Source organism: Calonectris borealis, chromosome 1 (genome assembly GCF_964195595.1).
Source record: "Calonectris borealis chromosome 1, bCalBor7.hap1.2, whole genome shotgun sequence".
Taxonomy (NCBI): Eukaryota; Metazoa; Chordata; class Aves; order Procellariiformes; family Procellariidae; genus Calonectris; species Calonectris borealis.
Window position 1 is genome coordinate 208034787 of NC_134312.1, and position 21692 is coordinate 208056478.

General features: G+C 44.4%; 1 protein-coding gene across 1 annotated transcript in view; it reads left to right on the forward strand.

Annotated features, from left to right (window-relative positions):
• Positions 1-21692, forward strand: part of MAML2 (mastermind like transcriptional coactivator 2) — a 217716-nt gene that overhangs the window by 130934 nt on the left and 65090 nt on the right. Inside the window, exon 2 of the mRNA XM_075140113.1 lies at positions 14834-16291. Within this exon, the coding sequence (XP_074996214.1) occupies positions 14834-16291 (1458 nt within the window). The remainder of the gene's footprint in view (positions 1-14833; positions 16292-21692) is intronic.

Consider the following 21692-nt stretch of genomic DNA (forward strand, 5'->3'; position numbering starts at 1 on the left):
TGTTAAAGCTGTTAACCATCTGGATGGGCTGCAAAGCCCATCTCTTCTCTTGGGTAGCTGGGGCCTGATCCAAGACACACTGATGTCTACAACAGCCTTTCTGTTGACTTCAGGAGCTCTAGACCTGGGCTCCTCGGGGAGCAGGGAGGTAGGCAAATGCCTCTGGCTGTGGGCTTCCTGGCAGGGGGGTGTGAGGGAGCGTTTTTTAAGGTGTCGTTTCTTTTCTGTAGGCAATTTCATAAAGCAGTAATGGCAGGAAGGGCAACCCATGACTTGGGGCTTGGTAATTGTGAACTAGGAGACTGATCCTTTTGGGTTAGGATTTTGAGTGAAATTTCAAGAGGCTTCTCACAGCCTGGGTAAGGAGGCCACAAGCTGGGTCACACCTAGGAAAAATTAAAATAAACACACCAATTTGACAAGCCTCATGCAACTGAGTGATCTATTTTACCCCTGTCACAAGGTCTGGCAGAGCTCTTCATCCTCCCTCCACCTCCTGTGAGTCACTAGCTCATGCCGCGGGTCACGAAATATGCAGGTCTCCAGGTTTTCAGATCACTAATGTACTGGGGGGCAAAAAGAGGCAACCAGGAGATATCAGCATTGCCTCTCTTGATTTCAGGGGCTCTCTTAAATGGGAGCATGATTTGTTTAGGCAAAGGATGATATAGCATAGGGCTGTGATTGATCCAGGGTCTGGACTTTATGGCCTGGGGACCTGCCCATCCTATCTTCCTGCACGTCCTACTTGCTAAGCAGGCTTTGGTAAAATTGTAAAATACCACAGTATTGGATGTGTTAGAGATATGCTAGTGTCTAAAGATGCTGGCAAGTACTTGAGGGGATTTCCAGGAACACCTGGGTCAGGAGTGGCCAAACATAAGGTGTACCAATGTCCTCACCACACAGACCACATGCCTTGGACGGATGAGAAGCACTGGGGAAAGAAGAGAGGGGTTTAGGCAGAGGATGAGTAGCCAGGTTCCACAGCTTTGCCATTGGACAAGCAGGAGGAGGGCTTTTTGGGGGATCCTAGAGTAGCCCATTAGTGCAGGCCATGGTGACCCCATTGCTTGCCTCTTCCTCCAGTCAATGATTGGGTTTATCCAGCAACCCCCAGTCACATACTGCCAGTAATATGATGTTGCCCAGACCCAGGGCCGTAGCTGGCCGGCTGGCAAGCTGCACACGACATAGGAGCCACAGGTTCTTCGGGGCTGCGGGCTCCCATGCCCCCCAGGCTTGAAGCCAGGCTGTGTTTAAAAACAAGCAGCAGAAACGTCGGCAGGAACAGGACTCCAGCACATGAAATCAAGTGGAGCGAAATTCTTCTGCTGCAGAAAGTAGGCAAAAGGCAACTGGAGATGAATAGGCTGCCTGACAGTTGGCAGACACGCAGGCTGTCTGCCATAGATGGTAATATAGGCACTGCAAGTATTATGGCATCTAAAGTCAAAAAAGCAATAAAAAGCTTTAACCTCTGCTATCCGGGAAAACAAACAGTGGCTTCAGATGCAGTCGGTGGAGAGAAGCCTTTGCGATGCTTGCAACAGGCAAATGGTCTAGAAAGCTCGGCTGAGCTGTGTTCGGGATTAAGGGCTAGGAGCGCCTGGGCTCGTGCTTTATTTGTACTAGTTACACAGCCAGTTTTAAAAATTATATTACTGCTGTTATTATAACGATATTGCTATCACTACTGTTGTTTTCTTAACACATCAAGGGAGCCTGGACAGCTGCTCTTTATTTCTTACGTGAATGCAAACGGCGTTTAGAGTTTTGTGGAGATCAGACACCAGACACATTCCTACATTCTTGTCCGATGTTCAATATTTTTCCATGAGTCAAGGAGAACAAGAATGGGCATATTGTGTAAATGCAAAACTCTGCCTTTTTAAGCTGACACGATGCCTCTTTGTCTCTCTCCTCCGAGCAGGGGCTTTTCAGCCTGCCAGATTTTGTTACTTACTATCCTTGAAAACAGAGGGAGGGAAAAGTCAGCCCTTGTTAATTCATTGTCCCAGCTACCTAGCAGTGCTGTATCCTTAAGGACTGCTGGGTTTTTTTTGCTCTTCTGAGATGGTGAAGAGCTGTTGCTTTTCTGCCAGCTCCATTGTGTTCCCTTAGTAAAAGCCTGCAACACTAGAGGCACTTTAAAAAGAAGTGAGGAGTCTGTTGCAATAGGCATCCAACAAAAGTTCCTGCTGCAATCCGCACTTCCAGTAAACGCTGGTTCACAATCCAGATTTCAGGCTCCAGGGCTGGTTCTTAATAAAACACTGATACAGGTCAGTGTAGCTGCATCCGTTTACAGCAACAGAAAATTTAGCTCACTGTTGCATTGGGCTTCAGTACAGATTCAGAGACAAGGGCATGTGTGCAGACAAATATCAGCATATATAGGGTCCCTGGAATTTGAATTCCACTTGGGGAACGTGGCAAAACACTTTCCCACCTCTGTTTTTTAAAGTGCGTGTGAAAGGTGCCTGATTGATGACCTAAAGCCTTAAGTCATCGGTGTCCGCCAGAGCAGCAACTGCCCTGGAGACTGCTCAGATTTGGTCCATGTCCCAAGCCTGTCTTTCCAAACGCTTCTCCTAAGTACAGATCGCCATAGACAGAAGTCTGTGTGCCAACAAAGTAAGACTTTTTTCTAGACAGAGATCTCTTTGAATTTTTGCAGATATTTTAATAGGCTATAAAATGCGTATTCCCACACCATAAATGAGGATAAATATGTATCTACCAAAGCAAGTCTAGTCTATGTAATATGCAAGCAAAGTTTCACTGAAGTGCTTTGATAATCCTGAGTTTTTGGTCGGTCTTTCTGAAAGTGGAAAGTCGGTGAGTGCCCTCTGAGCACATTTGACCCAGAGCTTCCTAACTAAGGCTTATGAAAGAAAGGGGAGCATACGAAGGGCGAAAGGAACTAATTAGCACCAAGAATGATGTGGTCATTTGTCCACTAAGAACCGGTCTGCTACCTCCAGAGTTTCATATATAGCATTTTACTGTGCAGCCCTTCGACTGTAATGATTTCTAGTCACCATTAACTGGTGCTGTAAAGGTGAAAGGTTTCACATTAGTTATCAAAATGGAAAATTATTTTTTATCCAGTCTAGTATTTTCTAAATTATATTGGGATTCATATTTTGACACCTAAGTAGATGTCTGCTTTTCAGAGGATCTGAATGTGCATCAGTGTCTTTTGGAATTTAGCTGGAAAACAGGGATCGTTATTAATGTGTTTGACAGTGTCTAAATGCATGAAGAGTATTTTTCAGAAAAACATATAGAGATATAGTCCATGGAACCTTATAATCAAGGAGGGACCGACAAAGCCCAGCAAAGTCCATTTAAAGACTTGGATATCTCAATGGATATAATATCGGGCTTAAGGAAAAGCATCATTTAGCAACTCGGATTCACTGATGGAGAATCAGTTTGCTTGGTCAACCCTTTGATTGTTTATGTCATTTAAAAGCTATTGATGCTTTCCCTGAAGGAATCTGCATAGAAACAGAGATTGACATTTCTCAAATGCATTGTCATTTAATGCTTTCATCTCCGTCTCCTCCATCATCATATATATTGTTGACTTGGAGACAAGTCAAATTTATACATTTCCTCCATTCACTCTACATTCAAAATTTTCCAGTTACGTACCAGATCTGTCTTAGAAGTGAACAAACAAAAGGATGAGAGGCAAGGAACACAAGTTGCTAACTGGACATAAGGAAAAAAAGGGGAGCTGGAATGGGGCCCAGAGAGGTTGTGGAGTCTTCATCCTTGGATGTGTTCAACACTTGCCTGGACAATGTCCTGAGCAATCTGATGCAGCTTTGAAGGTAGCTCTGCTTTCAGCAAGGCCTGGACCACATGATGTCCAGAGGTCCCTTCACAGCTATGGCATTTTATGATCCTAAAGGTCTTCTAAGGAACTCTCCACTAAGACCCTTGCCACAATACTTTTATTTTCTTTCTGTGAATAACATGGTAAATGGACAAGTAGCAAATGAACTCTCTTTCTACTGTGTTAGTGGTCTGCAGAGATGGAATTTAAGATACCCAGCTATGGAGCTATACAACTGCAGAAGGCTTCCACTGCGTGACTGTTATGGGGACTTACTCTAGGTGCCTGGACTCCCTTATCCAAGTCAGCAGAGCAGCTGAACATTTCTGCTTCTGGCCACACCTGGTGCATCGTCAACGTGTAGGCTACAAAACTGATGCAGCCCTGTTGCAACAAAGCTCGGTTGTAGTTGAGGGATCCTTAGAGTCCTTGGCTGAGCCATTTTCACTGTGCCGTCAAAGCAATGCTGTTTCTTGTGATGGTTGTGGTACCTGTGTCCAGTCTTACAAGAGTGTGTCCACTTGCCACAGTGTGTTGTGTCAGGAAGGAGATGCTATTCCACTCAGTCATTGCCAAACAGGGAATTTTTCTCATTTTGAATTTTCAAAGCTAGCGATCACAATTGGCTCTAGAAACAGGCTTAAGGCTGCTGTGGAGGAAAATATGACTTTGAGAATGGCTGTTTTCTTTGAGAAGCCTAGAACTGCTCATTTTTCAGTGCTGTTTCTATTTGCATGAATTCACTCAACAAGTGATTGATGCACATCATAGGAAATATGGCATATAGGAAGCATCAATTGTAATGAATCCACTTCTGTCCCATTCACTGAAAATATCATAATGGCCAGAAATACCTGAAAGTTTTGTGGTGACCCTTCGTGGTTTACCACCACAGAAGATGTAATGCATAGCTGGCAGGGATGGGCTCCTATCCAGAACTACCAGGAGTATCTTCATCAGCTGCTTAGCATCCCACTGTGTCTCATGGGACTCAATGATGAGTCTAGGACCAACGATCCCCTTCAAGAAAGCTGTAGTCGGGATAAAGGCATTCAGTACAAAGGCTCCTAGGAGACTGGATGGCTGCAGAGACGTGAGCGTCCGCAGCAGGGGATTGCACTGACGGTCTTAGTCACTGGCATTGCTGCTCCAAGCCACAAACCACGGTGTGTGCTCAGCAGCAGGGCTTTGCCTCAGAGGGGCAGGACAAAGGAGCTGAAAGGCTGCAGTGTGCAAACTGCGTCACCTCATCGCCGGGGAGGTTTGCAAGTCCCGCCTTGGTGCTGTCTCCTTGAGCCTCTCCTCAGTCCACCTGAGGGTTGCTGGGGGCACTGCCGCTGAGCCTGTCTCCCACAGATGGGCCAAGGCACGGCTCTCACGTCTTCTTTCCCTCTTTTATCCCTTCCCTGCACCAGATTTGGTCTTCACGTACTCTTCCTACCTATTCAGTGACCAGTGTAACACTGTTCAATGTTACATTTTAAACCATGTGATGATGGCATCTGGTGCAGAATCAACAGCTCTTGAGACACATGAACCCTATTACAATGTCATCTCCTTTTGCCAAAGCAAATCTTTTTACAAAAGCCAAGCTTTTGCTAGATGCTCTGCACTATCAAATATTCTCTTTGCTAATCAGAGAGAAACAGAAAGACAGAAAACTTATTTTCACTTTCTACAGAGACGTCTCCATGCATTTGACTTGTCTACTTGTGCAAACATCTTTCACTCATTCTCTCCACTCCGCTTGTCATTTCTCACATTCCTTTTAAGCATGACCTCGTAAGCTTTTCAGTACCTGAATGGTTGGGGGTTTTTTTAGCTTGTAGGTGCCTTTTTCTTACCCTGGACTGTTCCTGGTCCTCTCTATCCACACTGACCTTTTCCAGCTCCTGGAGCATTCCTTCCTGGGTTGTTGCTTGTTTCCAAACCTTTCCATTCACCCTTTCTGGCCATTTTCTTGGGTTTGGATTCTTCCAATCTTCTCATAAAATATCATCAAGGTGGTAGTCAAAGAAAGACCAAAAATCACCTGAACAGCAACACATACTAGTCCAAGCCAATAAGGCATTCGGGGTTCCTGTAACCTGCTAATGATCTTTCATTGTCTCAGACCAATTCTTATTATTCATTCTTGTTCTGTCATTCTGTCTGTGTTTTCAGGCTAACTGAAACTCAGGAGTACAATTAGTAGTAAACATTTATATAGTGGTCAAATGACTCCCATTTTTACAGTTTTCTTCCAGACTTCTCAAGTGTTGGAAATACAGAAGTTGTGAAACATGGCCAGACGTGTCCTTTCTAAACCCTTGCAGCATCTCATTGATGGCAATGACAAATATATCAGGAGAAGATACACGATCACCTTGATAGGCCTGCAAAAACCACCACTCCTCCCCTTACCTCTTTCTCCCCTGCCCACTGACAACCGTAGCCAGTCCCCATGAACCAGGTTTGAACCTTGATGTTTAATATTTCACATCCCCTTCTAAATATTTTATCGTCACCTTTCATAAGTCAGCATCTTCCCATTTCCAAACAAATGCTCAGTGCCTCTTTAGATCTTGTTGAACTCTGGATCTGTCATGTAGTTCCTCACACTCTATCCGCACTGGAAGAAAAAGTTTATCATTTCATTGGGATTGAATTTACTGCTGTTCAAGTTTGCTAAATACCCTCTCGATCTGCAGTTAATCTGTTAGAGTCTTATTATATAACTTTCATCATTTTCTTTTTTATTTTTCCCTTCTATTGTCCGTTCTCTTCGTAGGAGTATCTTCAAAGCTCTTAAATCGTTGTTGTTACTTGTCTCCAAAACCTACTAAATTTTTGCCTGTTCTGCTCATATAGGCAAACTTTTGGTGGGGTGCACTTGGCCTGTCCTGACGCTGCATGTTTAAGCTGAAGGTTTTGAAAATGTGTATTAAGTACTGCTTTTACTTTATGTCCTTCTTAATGGGGTGAACGTGCATGATGGGGAGAGGCAGGGGGAAGGTGCTAATAAGGGTCAAACCCAGCCATCAAGCAAGTGCAGCAACCTTGTTAGAGACGTTCTCTTACCACAGGCCTGGATTTGATCCTAAATATCACTTTTCCACTGAAGTTTTTGGCAGAGGATCAGGACTCCTTCCTCCGAACAAGAAGCCATTTTGCCGGTTGCTCATTAAAAGTCTTAGATGATGCAGTGATGGAAGGCAGTTCTCATTGAAGCAGGCCTTCCTTGTCCTGGCTGATAGAGTCTCATGCTGGAAGAACGACTGGGTAATATGCTGAAGGGATCTTTTTTCCCCAATTGACAAGTGATGACTGTATCTCCTGTGAACTGTAACTTACCCTGCAGAAGACCTCAAGGCCAAACAGTTGGCGTGAGTGTCCTGTGTGACGCAGTGATTTGCAGGAAGAGAGAAACAGTCTAAATATTTCCTTATTTTCCAAGGCTGGATGGATGGCTGCTGTCTTCCTCCATTGATCGAACTTTTGATACCGAGTGTTGCAGAGGAGATAAGTGCTTAGACAGGTAATAAAAGCCCATGTGTGGGCATGGATATGTGCTCTAATGAAGCACAGCCAGTTTGGAAGCGATGCTCGGCAGAAAACCAGGACCAGACTGCTCTCAGCAGTCTTTCCTTAGGTGAAATCTGCTATGCTATTGATCTCTAAAAGGCAAATCAAATAACAGCAGCCACATTTTTAAGGATTAGGAGCTTCCTGTGCAAGACAGTATGTGTATTTTTAATACTTTAAGCTGACTTATGAAACTGGTAAACAATGTGGAGGGTGGTGTTGGATGACCTCTTTTACATGCCTGATCATCCTGTCAACATTTATAATGCATTTGATATTTCCTTCTCATCAGGATAGGATCAGTTAAGCAGTCACATTTCCCAAAGCTCAGGTTGCATTATGCTTTGTTCCACATTTCATGGTAATAAACGTTGACATAAATTTCTGTAGATTTCACATAAAGTGATTGTTAATTTATTCATGGTTGAAAAGGATCTTAAAAAAAAAAAAAGAAAGAAAAATACAAGACAAATACACAGCTTGCAGGATAAGAAATACAGATCTTTCATGCCTATTTGTTTTGCACACAGTAATAGCTGCTACATTCTGATTAGCAATCTTGACCTAGTTAAAGGGCTATTGTTTCTCTGTGTTCCTATTCTTCTAAAAGACTGTGGCTAGACATGATATTTTATAATCCATCAGATGTAAAATCTGCATGAAAAATATAATTATTGTGCTTCAGCAACTTGGACCAAAGCCCTGACGTTATATTTCTAGGCAGTACACTGTGAATAATATGGATGCATTTTTAGGTTGGTATGTTCAGTTGGCAAGATATGTAATTTTTCCATAAGCAAAGGTAAATTGTGGGATTTCTAACATACTGATTACTATTCCAGCCTTGGTCCCAGCTAATGAGAATTAAGTGGATACTTGTCAGCCAAGGAACATCCTTATCTGTTACTATAAATTCAGTTTTAGTGGCACTTATTACAGTAAACAGGGAGAAAAACTTGTGTTACCTCTCAGTCAGCGTTATTGTTGACAGTGGTGCTTATGCCTAAGGATCAACCAGCACTAGGACGCCAGTGCAAGAGGCCCTGTAGGCACTGAGTCTCTTCCCAAAGAGCTTATGAGCAGAAAGACAGGGATGGGCGGTGGGAAGGTTTGGGATGTGTAGAGCAAAAATCTCATGGCAGCAAACCTTGCCCCTTGTGATCAGAGTGGTCTCAGGAGATGTTTAGCTAAATGGGAGAGGAGTGAGGCAGAGTGGAAGTGTGCTGGTTCGCACTGCCGCGCTCATCGACACTGTGGGGCTGAAGGCACCTGCACCTCCTCCTCCTCGCTGCTCAGCGAGAGCGGTCGGTCGCCTTCCTGCGGGCACAGAGTGGGTGGCAGGAGGCACCTGGAGCCGAGCCTGTGCAAACCAGGCTGGAGTGGGAAACAGCATCTGCTGCTCTTGCACAGCTCTTTGCAACCACGGTAGGACTGCCTTGACCCAGGCACAGTGCTCTGCGGTGCTGTGAGGACACAGCAGCTCCCAGCGCTGCTCCGCATTGGGCGGTGTGCCCGGGGCCTCCGCTCTGTCACTCAGTCCTGCATGAAAAGTTAATGCTGTTTCCCAGATCAGCATCACCCAGCAGATTGGACTTTCTGAACTTGGAGTGCTAAAATCTCTCTGAAGACAATGTCATTCTCAGCCATGTCAGGTAGAAGTTGCAAATGAAGACAAAAGATTAAAAATAAATATCCTTTTGCTGTGCAGAGAAAGTGCAGAGCAGAGGGGCTGGGGAGAGGTGCTCAGAAGAGGACCATGCTATTGAAATCTTCAGGAGAGACATCAGGGTGAACCTAATGCCCTGGGGAAGAGTGGGAACAGCCAGAGCCACCAGATTTCAGGAGATATGTGGCAAAAGCGATAATGGGAGCCCTTTTGACCATTCCTGAAAAGTGCATCTCTGGTCAGAAATGGGCCATGAGGGTGCGTGTGTGATCATGGCGTTAGGATCTGTGGTGGACCCAGAGGTGGCAGCTCAGGGCAGTGGCTCCTCCTCGTCCTTGTGTCAGCCCCGGGGCACCTCGGTGGCTCCGCAGCTGGCCATGGTGTGAGTCACCACGACCGTCGTGTCTGTCCAAAGGGGTAAGAAAACAAGGAAGAGGGGTGCCTGGTCCTCCTGCACGCTGGGGAGATGCCTGCAACAGGGAGGCTCTGCACTGGTGAACCCCACTCCCTGCCTGGAGAGGCACTCCCCAGCTCGGCTCAGCTCCAGGCACCGCAGGAGGTGGCAGCAAACACTGCAAACCACTGTTTCGAAAATGAAAGCTGCTGTCATTCAGGATCAGGCCCTAAGTCCCAGGGGGGGCTCGCTGGGTCCAGCCCTGGGAGGCAAAGGTGCTTTCACAGCATAAATAAGAAGTTAGCATTCAGCATTTTTTCCTCCTTTGGAATGAATTCTTTTTTTTTTGGCCAGTTTCATTGTTTGAATATTTTCTGTATTTTTCATGTAATTCCTTTACCCCTTCCCCTCCCCAGATACATGAAGGATTTTGTTTACAGTGCAGCCATAGATACAGTCAGCACATATTGTGAGAAAGTCTGGGAAGTCCAAAAGGGACCTTTTAAAGTGGATCTGTCTGCTGCTTCTGTATTAAAAGCATAAAATCCAAAGCTGCTTTTTTAACATCAGAAGTATTAGTCCACATGAATCGCTAACGCTGCCGCGCCGCCTGCTTCACAAACAAGGTGCGATAATCGCTTGGTGTTTAAGTTAGCAGCACGTTACGAGTTTCCTCCCCATTGTTCCACCACACAAGTTAAGAAAGCTGCAAAGCTGGTAGGAAAATGTGAGAGATGGGAGAACAAAGGTGGTAGGAGATCTTCCTTTTAGTTTTCGGCTAATAAGGGTTAGTGGAGACTTAAAACTATCTCACTCTGATATTTTCCCTGTAGTTTGCTTGGAGCATTTTAGTGTTTTGGTCCAGTCTTAAGTGTCTAGCTATAAACATTTTGAGTTGACAGTCAGATGTGTTACTAACATCTCTGTACAAGGCCAAGGATGGGTTGCACTGGGAAATGAATTTTTCTGGAGATCTGCAGGCACTATGGAGATACTTGGGCAAGTCAGAGGGACAGGCTGTGTTTTACTTGTCCTGAGAGCTGTGAAACTGAAGGCTGCTGGATGGTTAACCTAGGACTTCTGTCAAGTGCTGTGCTCCAACACATTGTTAAATGAAGTAAAAAGCAAATCCTAAAGGAAGTCCAACTGAAGAAGCTGCATGAAGTGCACAAAAAATAAGACTTTAATGAAAGTGAAACCAGATAGTCCTTATCATTTCCTGCTGCCACAGACAGATTCGTTTCTTGGCTATATTGGACAGCCCCTGTAGAAAGGGATATGAGGTGAATGCACATGGGTAATGTTAGAGATGACTCTAAGATGTGATAAAAATACTGTTAAATATGGATATTTTGGAGAAAAAATCTCTAAAATTTCTCATTGACAAATTGTGCTTTTGCCCCAAAGAAGGTTTTGTTGCCATTTTCTGAAAAAAACTTTTGAGCCAGAAAAAATCATCAATTTTCAGCAAAATCTTCCAATTAGTAAAAAATCTCAAGCAAAAGAAAGGTGAAGCAAAAGCCTTTTTTTTTTTTTTTTTTGCCAAAAGATAAATTATTTGATACCAAATTTTGATGAGCCCTAATTATTAACTCGGTGGAACTCCTGCTGATTTGGCCTGGTGTCAGGGAGCATTAGAGAAGAAGCTGCCTCTCTCAAATCCTTTTTAAGACTCAGAATAGGTTTTAAATACAAATTAGTTTTCCCTCTGCACAGGACGTGGTGTCACACTGGGTCGTTTAGACCAAGTCATCTCTAGAGTTTTGCCCTCCGCTGTTAACATCCCGCAGCAGTTTGGCCAGTAACAGCACTGCGCTATCTTGCAAACGTGATCTCCAGTTTTAACTTCAGAAAATCAATGCATCCCGCGCTTCCTCGCTGTAAGTGCGTGAACGCGTGCTGACTCACCAGAGCCTGCTCAGCAAAAGGTCTTACAATAACACAGGCTGCCAGGAAATGCATGTACTCTTTGATGGTTCATACAGTGCTGCCCACCTACCTGTGGGATGGAGCTGCGCATGGAAGGCTTCCTCCTCTCCCGCTTACTGTCATGTCACTCGTTTCCCGTCACAGAGCCTTTCAGTATTACACGGTTCAAGCAGTTCGAGATGTGTAATCGTGAGCCCGTTTGATCTGAGGAACATGCCTATGTGTTATAAGAACTTTTGCTTCACGTCTACTGACCCAAATCAATCCTGGCTTGCAAATTGGAGGAGATGGAGCTTGAAATCTAGCAAGCTCTTTTTTTACCCTCTGAAGAGTCTGTGCTTTGCTTGGGGAGAAAGGGCTTGAGTACTGACTTTCAATCAGCAGTTGAAAAATGTGATTGCTAGAAAACTGCAAAGATTTGAGTGATCGAACCCTGGTCCACTCCCTTCTGAAAACAAACCAGGCACAATGCTGGGGCAGCAGCGCCCCGTAGAAGGCAGCGTTCAGATGAAATAGCAAGGCAGAAAGGCTTGTGATGGACACTGCTGGTCTCGCTGAGCAAACACAGACTGGTCCCCCGCGAACCGCCCTGACGCATAATTGGTAACAGCTCGGTGCAAGGAGGGAGAGGGGGCTTCATCGCTGTGGGCTGCCACATCCTTCCCTTGCCCTTGCCCTCCACATCCCTAACTCATGGGGGATGTGAAAACAGGACCTTTTCAGCAGCCTCAGTGAAGTCCCCCAAGGGTCTTCTGCACCTTTGCAGCCTCACTCGCTCTCATTACTGCTTTAAGGTGGGGACATCTATTGACCAAGGTGTTGCCAGCATTCAGAGGGCAGTGTTTGCAAGGTTTGGGGGAGATGTGATAAGCCAGCACTTGTTCCTTCTTCTTTAGAAATGCATAGTGCCCTTTTTGGTGGGCACTTTTGTAGAGCAGATGTCACGAAACCAGGAGTCCTCCAGCCCATGTCGAGGGAGGGAGCGCTTGGTTAAGGGATGCGTCTGGAGATCGTGGTGCTCTCCCTGGCTCTGCTGCTGACTTGTGCGTGTCACCAGGCAAACCACTTCGCACCTCGCCCTGTCTGCTAGCAGCTGGTTCAAATGCAGAAGAAAAGCAGCTCCTACGCACAGCGCAGTGCAACAACACCTGCATTTTTAATTGTATCAGAAAGCCTGGTGCAGGTGCTCTGAAAATGTGAAGACATTTTAAACAGCTCCCTCAGATTCAAAATGTCAAACAAAAGCAAAATTAACTCAGAAAGGCATATTAACCACATAAAGCATATAAACATGTAGAGGATATATTATTTGTTATTTGTTCAGCCTTGCTGTCAGCAGCACATCTGAAAGCAAAACATGCTGCCAAGTCATGTATTCTGATGACCTGGGGACTTCCCCATTTCCCAGGAAGATTAATTTGGGGGCACGAGAATGGTTTCTAATAAACACACTGACATCAAAGGTGATGGTAAAAGGAAGTGCACCTTTCCGGGTTTTTTGCAAAGGAAAGTACAGTGACTCATGTGTCAGAAGGAACACGCTAACCAAAGACAGTCTGTGCGCTTCGCAAGTGACCACCCAAAATTCCCCCCCAGGGGACAGCTAATGACAATTATGTACTCTTGAAGGCACGAGGTCTGAGGACTTGCACAACTAGGCACCAGCATGTCTGTCTTTATGAAATGAAAACATGAATCTGTGATTCAAAGGCTATGCTGGAAACTTAACCTGAGATATGAGATGAGATTTTCGGTGTCAGAGAGAGAAATTACAAGCTTTATTTTTAAGGGGTAAACTCAGTGACCTGCTGATGCAATGGAAGGATAGGTGAGCACTGAGGAAATATATATTTGTCAGTTGAACAGTTCCCAAGCAACTTACTGGCATTCACACCAGAATAAATGTGTTCACACCTGGAGTTATCTGGGAAGGGCTCTTACCTATAGATAAGCCTGAAGTTGAGGGGAATGGGGGCCACAAGAGAATATTAGGTGTCCATGGACTTCTGTACATGAAACTGCACGATACAAAGAATGTGATTTCAAGATCTCATAAATCATCCTTCCTCAGTTAACCGGAAAATGAGAGTTCTCGGTGTTCCCTCTGCCCACCGCAGGCTCCCAAGGTATCGCAGTTTGTTCGGGCGCTGTTTCCTGCCTGGCACTCACAGGTATTTGTCAGACGACATTGTCCCGTTGCCTCCAGGGCCGGTGCACTTCTGCCCAGGTGCAGAAAGGCAGAAGATGAGCCATGTTTCCCCGCGGAGTTTCCTGACGTGGCCCACAGCTGACACAGCGACGGCGTGTGTGCCGACTGAGCGAGGGCTGCGCGCGCGCGTTTACCGTGCCTAGCGCCTGGCGTGCGCCTTTAACGTACAGAGCTGAAGGTGTGACAGCTGTGCTTGTTTAAAAGTCATCTATTCTTTTATGAACCATCTTTTTGAAATTCGAAGCAACTCTACTTGAGGGTATCTGCCCCAAGTCCAAACTTTTCAGTTCATGGGACCGCACCTTTGCTCTGCGTGCGCGGGGTGGGAATTTGTGCGTAGAACCGCGGCAGGTGTCCACATCAGGTGGACAGGGCGTGAACCTCTTTGCCTTCGGTAGGCCCGCAGGGCTTGCGAGCAGATGAAAGTATCCTTGTAAACATTCAAGGGAAGGAATAGAGTTACAGTTCTCAGAGCAGTGTTGCATGGACTGTGTGTTTTATAGCAGATGTTTCAGGGCATAAACAATTAGGTCTTAATGTATTCATATCATCTCTGGAAAATAATCAGGCAGTACATGGCTGACATAACCTGACATGGCTCCAGTGGCTTCATTTTCAGTTTTGAACAAGTTAACTTCTAACATCTTTAATTATACACATCTCTGGCCAGTATAAACCTGTGTGAGATCGGGATGCCTGGACCTCATGTGTGCCATTAAAATATCTCCTAGGACCTTTGGACTCCACAGCAGTCAAAAATGGTCTTTTGGATCATATACCAAAATCACGAGAGTGAAATCCTGCAGCACTGGGCAGATTCCATGACTGCATTAGTCTCTGCTACCTACTTTAGATCTGTCTGGCACAGTAGATGGGAACAAACCTGGGGCAGATACGCCCTAGGCTTTGCCAGCTACAGCTCTGGCCACCTCCCTCCACTCACACCCAGAGGGGAAAGGGGGTCTGTGATCAATAGGAGGCAGCAGTGCTCGAAAAATGCTAGTGGCTACAAGGACAGGGGTGGTGGTGGCAGGGAGATGTCTCACAACGTATTTTCCTACAGTTCTGCATAGTTTCATTGACTGAGAAAGCCCAGAGTAGCTTTTTGTACTAAGCAATGCATACTTGCCTGTTGACTTGCAAGATCCTTCTAGCAAATTGATTACAGATTGTTTCTTCGGTGTCATCTAACGATTTTTTTTTTGTCTCTGCTTCATTCAGCTCCAAGGCTCCTTGAAGAGAAAGTTGGTGGTAAATCTGTCCCCTGTCAACAACAAGAGGCCCAATGGTGTTTCAGAGAGCTCTTTCCTTGACATTAAGAGGATAAGAGTGGGTGATAATATCTCAGTGGGACAAGGTGGACAACATGTTAACAATTGCCAAAGCCAGTCAATGTCAGGAACTATGTCTGTGGGGCAAGGATCACAAAGAAAGGCCAGCAACCTAGCAAACAATGCACATGCTAGTGGGAATGGCATGTTTAATATGACTTTGAAAGAGGTAAAGAAAGAACCAGGAGAAACAATGTCCTGCAGCAAACACTTAGATGGCCAGACATCCCATGAGAACATGTTCCCTAACAGATATGGGGAAGACTCATGGGAACAAATGATGGATCTGGAGCTTCAGGAACTATTTAATGAACTGACTAACATATCAGTGCCACCAATGAGTGATCTCGAGCTAGAGAATATGATAAATGCCACAATAAAACAAGATGAGCCATTCAACATTGACCTTGGGCAGCAGAGCCAGAGGGGCCCTGTGAGATCTCTGCAGATGGATAAGATGGTGATAAAGAGTGAATATGCACCAGGCATGAATCAGGCTCCTGCGGGCTCCCCCCAGATGAGGCCTTCTTCTACAGGTCCAGCCTTCACTATGGCCACCGCTGCCATGTCCACCTCTTCACCCATCCCTTCGGTGCCTCAGAGTCAAACACAGGTATCGCAGGTTTCTTCTGCGTCCAGTCGGCCATTACCTAACTGGCAGGAGGTGTCTCATGCACAGCAGCTCAAACAGATTGCAGCCAACCGGCAGCAGCATGCCTTGATTCAGCAGCAACAGCAGCAGCAGAACCAGACGGCCAACTGGTCCACCTTGTCTCCATCAGGACCTTCCCCTGGACCCTTCGTGCAAGAGAAAATCCCCAGTCCTTCTTTTCGCCAGCAGCAGTTCAGCCCACAAAGCTCAGCAATGCTCGGGGTACCAGTGAATGGAAACCAGTCGAAAGGGATGAACAACTATGTTTATAAACCAACCACTCCCCAGAGCAATCCCATGGACATAATCATGCAACAGAAGCCTCAGGACCTCAACAGAAACTTTATCAACAGCGCTCAGCCACCACTAGAGCAGCATCATGGCAACACAAAGCCTTTGTTTCACTTTAACTCAGAGCAAACAAACCAGCAGATGCCTTCAGTTTTGGGTTCCCAAAACAAGCCTGCCCTTCTGCACTACACGCAGCAGGCACAGGGTTCAGCCCCTGTGCAACAGCCACAGCAACAGCAGCAACAACAGCCACAGCCGCAACCTGCTCAGCCTCTCCCGAACCAGTCTCTTCAAAGGCCACCTAATGTACCCCTAGCAATGCAGCAAAAACTGATGCTTCAGAAAATGCAGCAAAGCCAGCAAATCTCAGGTTTGCAGTATCCAGTCTCTCAGCAGCACAGACAGGTAAGGCAAATTCCTCCTTATTTGTTACAGAATCATTCTGGCCTAAGGAGTAAAAAGGCTTTTCCTTTCCTGGCTCATTCCTTCAGGAGATGTGTACTGGTGGCAGATAATGACCATCTCAGCACATACTTCAGAAGGGCTTTAGCACCTATTCAGGTTTATCATGGATGCACATTTATAAGAATTTTAAGAAAGACATGTTCACACACTTTTTTCTTAATGCAATGGAGTGAATATGTCACCGATATATATTATGTAGATACTTGTCAGAAAGATGAGATAGTAGGCAGATGCAAGCTTATTTTGGACCCCTATCTAAGTTTTCTAGCTTTCAAAAATTTAAGCTCTTTTGAATGGCAAAATTTTAATGAATTCCTGTGTTATCTTAGATAATATATTTTACAACGTTAATTTTTATGCCATCGTTTTCCTCAGGGAGGCAGGGTTAGGAAATTCTGGTTTTAGATATCTTTTGACTGACATGACAAAAATACTGTTTGCACATTTGTTATCTGTTTGGCAAAGGAAAACTAAGACTTATCTGTGAGCTTTATAAACACCCATCACACTTCTGGGAATATTCTGTGGATAAAATGTGTGCTTAGATATGAAGGTGAAGGTTGCCACAGATACGTCTACAATTATATACCACATGGCCAGCTCCCACGGTGTTATCATGAGACACTGCTCTGACACGATTCATTACTATAGCTCAGCTATGCTGTGTCAAGTCACTGTGCACCAGGATCCCAAGTTTCAGACCTGCCAATCGAAGTTTGAATATGTAACCTCACTGTACTCCAGAAACTGGAAACCAGGTGCAAAACAAGTAAAACGTGTATTTGATCTTGGGACGTTTAAGCCACTCTGGGGAGTTTTGGTGGGGCAAATGTGGTTCAACATATTTGAGGGTATGGAATGGCAATTAGGTGTGGAGATAATTTGTGGATTTCTTATATATGAAAAACAGCTATAAGAAACTACTGAAAAGTGAAAGCCTAAGTCTTCCATAAAGTCCCAGAGAAGCAGCATTGTGAATGAGTCATTCAGAACTGGACTTTCTTGGTCAAATTGTTTGCATAAACAGGCTGATGCCTTAAAAAAAAGTAAAGTAAATATAGTTGTATGCATGGAAACCTTTCTCCTTTTAACTCTTTTAAACTCCCTGACCAACCAACCAGGACTTTCTCCAACAGAGAATCCCTTAGCAAGAGATACGAGGTGAAACATTTAGGTAGCTTTGGCTGGGGAGATGTTGCTTTATCAGGAGATGCTGCTTTATCAGGAGATGCTGGAGAACGAGCATTGGCAGGAAGCAAGCACAACTACAGCTTTGCTGGTTTACGGGAGGTCTCTGCTGGCTGTTCCTCTCCTTCTTGGGCCACTGTGTGCTCTCTTCTTAGGCGCATTTCCCCATTCTCTTAATAGACTGGCAGGGAGATGAATTTTAACAGTTTCTTCATTCAGCCATGATGAAGCTTCCAGCAATCTGTCAGCACAGGGGAGACAGGCAGGACTTCTGCAAACACTACTATTTTTCTGAAAAAAATATGCAAGGTCACATTCTGGAAAGGAATAAAAACACTGAGAGCAACATTGCTTGAGGCAATGTTACCTCCTTGCTCTGTGTCCTCTTGGGCTGCTGCTCAGGGAAGCAAGCCAACAAGATGGTACTTGGCAACATGGCCATAGCAGTACTTGAAAGATTTATCATGAGTGTTGTGGGATCTCTCACCTGTGCAGCCACAAGATCGTTTGGCTTGGGAAACTTTCCCTAAATGTATTTTGCTGAGTGCCAAACTTTAGATATCACACCAAGGAAGGAGTTTTGCCTGTCAACACAGACTTCTGCAAGTAGCTTTCCAAAATTTCTTGTCATCTGACCACTTTCCACAGTTTTGTCTGAAGGACGTGCCTACCTGACCCACAGCACAGCTAGAAGCTTTGTAAACATAGATTACGGGGCTTTTGCAGCAAGAATGATGTTGTTTCTATGCGCTAGAGAGATAACTGGACTTTTTTAGAGATCCTTACCAGGTGTTCCAAAGTTCTGCTGAAATTCAGAAAATCAGGTAGGTCTCTCTCAGTCGAGTATTCTGTAGCTGCTGGAATGATACTTAGAAAGACAATTTTGGATTGGTTTGAACATAACTGTTTACCTGGCAATATTTATGAGTTCTGTGAACTCCTTTAGGGCCTGCCTGCGCAGCTGCAAGGGCCCACCAACCCCTTGGTCAGGCCTGCTTGTCCCCATAGGTCCAGTCTCAATATTAAATCAGAGTGGGAGAAGACACCCCTAACATTATATTCCAATAAAGACAACAAAGGTCAAAGCAACCTGGTGGGTTAACTCCCACTGATTTTAGCAATGGGGACATCACTTCATTTAGGCTGCATGGTCTTCTTTCCTGGAGAATCATCTCCCACCTCTGTGGATTCCTACACATCATTAATGGTAATGCATGATTAATTATCGGCATTTACTAATTAACTTAATGATTAATATTTATTTTACTCATGCCCTCTTTCTTCATGAAGAATCAAGGTTTGATTCTGCTTGGTACCCTTCAGCTCCTCCTCAGATGATTATAGTTGTGGACTATAAGGACCATCTCAGTACTGGTGTGCTTTGTAGATGGAAATGTGAGTGCACATTCATAAAGGGCTGCTGTGACATTGCCATCAGATAACATTGACTGGAACACTATAAATGCACTTTTTTAGCTGAACCAGCTCACCCTCTGGATTTTTACTCCCCAAGTTTTAAGATCCCAAAAAAGCATTTGAACTTGACTTTATCAGCCCAAGCTTGCTAACTGGAAATGTAAGGCTTATAATTTCTCTGCCTGTCACATTCACTTTGTGTCAAATAGGAGCAAACTTGTAGTGGGATTTGCTAATTAGATGACTTTTGCCTCTAGGGAAAAGTCATAAAAATTATGGAAATCATATTGATTTCCTGGAACGTTGATCTGAATGAAGGTTTTGTTTGCTTCTCTGTTTTATTCTCCATTGTTGTGGGAAAGATTCACCTTTCCATTGTCTATCAGGATGCAACATATGCACAGTCTTGAGAAAACTCTCAGAAATTCACCACTCTCTTTGTTTAGGGAATAATTAGAAGCTCCAAATTCTGCACAGGTTTAATGAGATTTGCAATACTTCTACAGAACCTGGGCTGATGTGGCGAAAATCTGTAACTGGGCTTCGGTAGAAGTTTGAAGTCTAACTTTACCCTTGTAAAGAAATGTAGTCCAGTCAGTGAAAGATGCTTCTGAAGTAAGACTTAAGGTTTTTGAACAAAAAACTCAACGTTTTTAACTAGTCTAAGAAATTCCACACATATTTTCAAAGTTTTTGATTAGCCATAAGACTTGTTCAATAAGATCCATTATCCTTCTGTGAAGAAGTCAAAAAACAATTAAAAAAAAAGAAAAAGCCTGTATCTACTAAATAAAATATTATTCATCCCCTTCTGGTTTTGACCGAAAGCCAAATTAAACTCAAAGGTTTCAAGCTGACTTTTTCTCCAAATTTTTTCATTCAACTTCATTCACTCAAGGGAGGGGAGAAAAGAAGGCTGAGCTCATGAGAACGGGAACCCTAATGGAGCAAGGCCACTCTCTCTGCTACATGTGGGCATGTGCACTATTTAGTCTCGGCTTTGGGGGCAAGGACAACACAAGGGATCATGAGAGCTTCAGCCCCCTCTTTACACGAACAACCAGTGGTCCTTATTTTTAAGGCTCTGGAAGCGTCGGTGTTACAACCCATGTGTAGTTACAGCCCATGACAGTGTTTCCGTGTGCAGAGCTCAGGGCCTTGTTAGTCCTTGTTCCTTTATAATCGCTTTGAGGATAGGATCATCTTCTCCTTTTTTTCTTTTCTCTTTTTTTTTTTTTCCAAGAACCCAGGAATGTGGTGTGATTAGTTGCAGTTTGGGGCTTTTTTTGCCCTTACTTGCCCTAATTGGGGCATGCCTTAGATCATTTTCTTCACCAGGTCTTAACAGGCACCTTTTAAATCCAACCAGTCTCCCTTCCTACTGAATACTGAGCAATCCCTTCTCCAGTACCTGCTCCAAGTATGAGTGTCCCATACGTGCCTCTTGCCTCATGCTCTCCGACAGCAAGGTTTTGTATTTTGCAGCATGTGGCCAATGGCCTCTCAGGTGCTCCATGACCCAGGGACACAGCATGGCCCATCTGGCTGGAGAGCGGCCACCGTGCAGCACTGCACCAAGGGATGTGCCACCAGTGAGGAGCTTGCACTCAGAGGAGCTCCAGGTGCTGAGGTGACCCCCTCCCTTGCAGGTCCCCTCATTACACCAGCCCTTCAAATGCCCAGAAAATCAGTGCTTAACTGATATATATGCATCGCTTTTAAATATCTCCAAGGGATAGATAGAGACGGTATTTCAACTAACCTGGCAGCTCTGCAGAGATGCTGAGACAGATTCTCCTCTCGTTTTCTCCAGTGTAAACCCAGGGTAATTTATTTATTTTCAGGAGAGCATAATTGGGCTTACAGCAGCATAGTAAGCAGCAGGATATGGCCTTCTACCTTCTTTTTTGAAGCATGAGCACCATACGGATTTAATAAGAAGTCTATGTTAAACTGTCAGATTGTTAGAGTGCTACACGAGGAAGAAGCACCAGGAGCAAAATATCTAATGGCTTTTTTGAAAGTGCAGATAGAAAAACTCTTGTTATCGTTCACTGCTGAGCGATAACTTACACCTCTAATTTAGTCTCTGAAATTTCTCAAAGAAAATGTGGCTTCTTTGGATGATTCATGTCAAAACAATATTTTCCTAGACCTTTGTGTTTACCACTAAAGAAGAAAAGAAGAGCACACATTGGTGAGGCAACCTCTCTGTTTTCAAGTGTGAAGGAATTATTTTGCAAATATTTGTGAAATGAAGAGAGAAAACCTAGAGTGGCTTGTGGTAATTGGTACAAAACAGGGCTTAAATTTGACTTAGATCATAAATAACAACGATTCCAGGCTTTTGGAATCTGCAGTAATAGAAATTGTTCCATAGTGTAAGAAAATAACAATGTGACCTTTCTTTCAATGCTCGCTATAAAAATAATATTTGGATGACAGCTTTTCTTGATAGCTCCATTTTGGTTGCATTCCTTCATGCAAGGGCTTCTGAATTAAATATTCTGGATAAAAACTTGAGTATGTCCCAATAACCACCATCGATTGCAGGGTCATAGCTGATTTATGAACATGAAACCAGAGAGAAAATGTCATAAGTTCCTGTATTGTCATGGTGGACAGTTGTCTTGGTAGAGCCTTTTATCATTCATGCTCAGTTTGCTGAATGAAATATATAGACAATCACACTGTGGATGGTCAGTCCCTGAGGACATTGTAATTCAAAGGCTCAGAG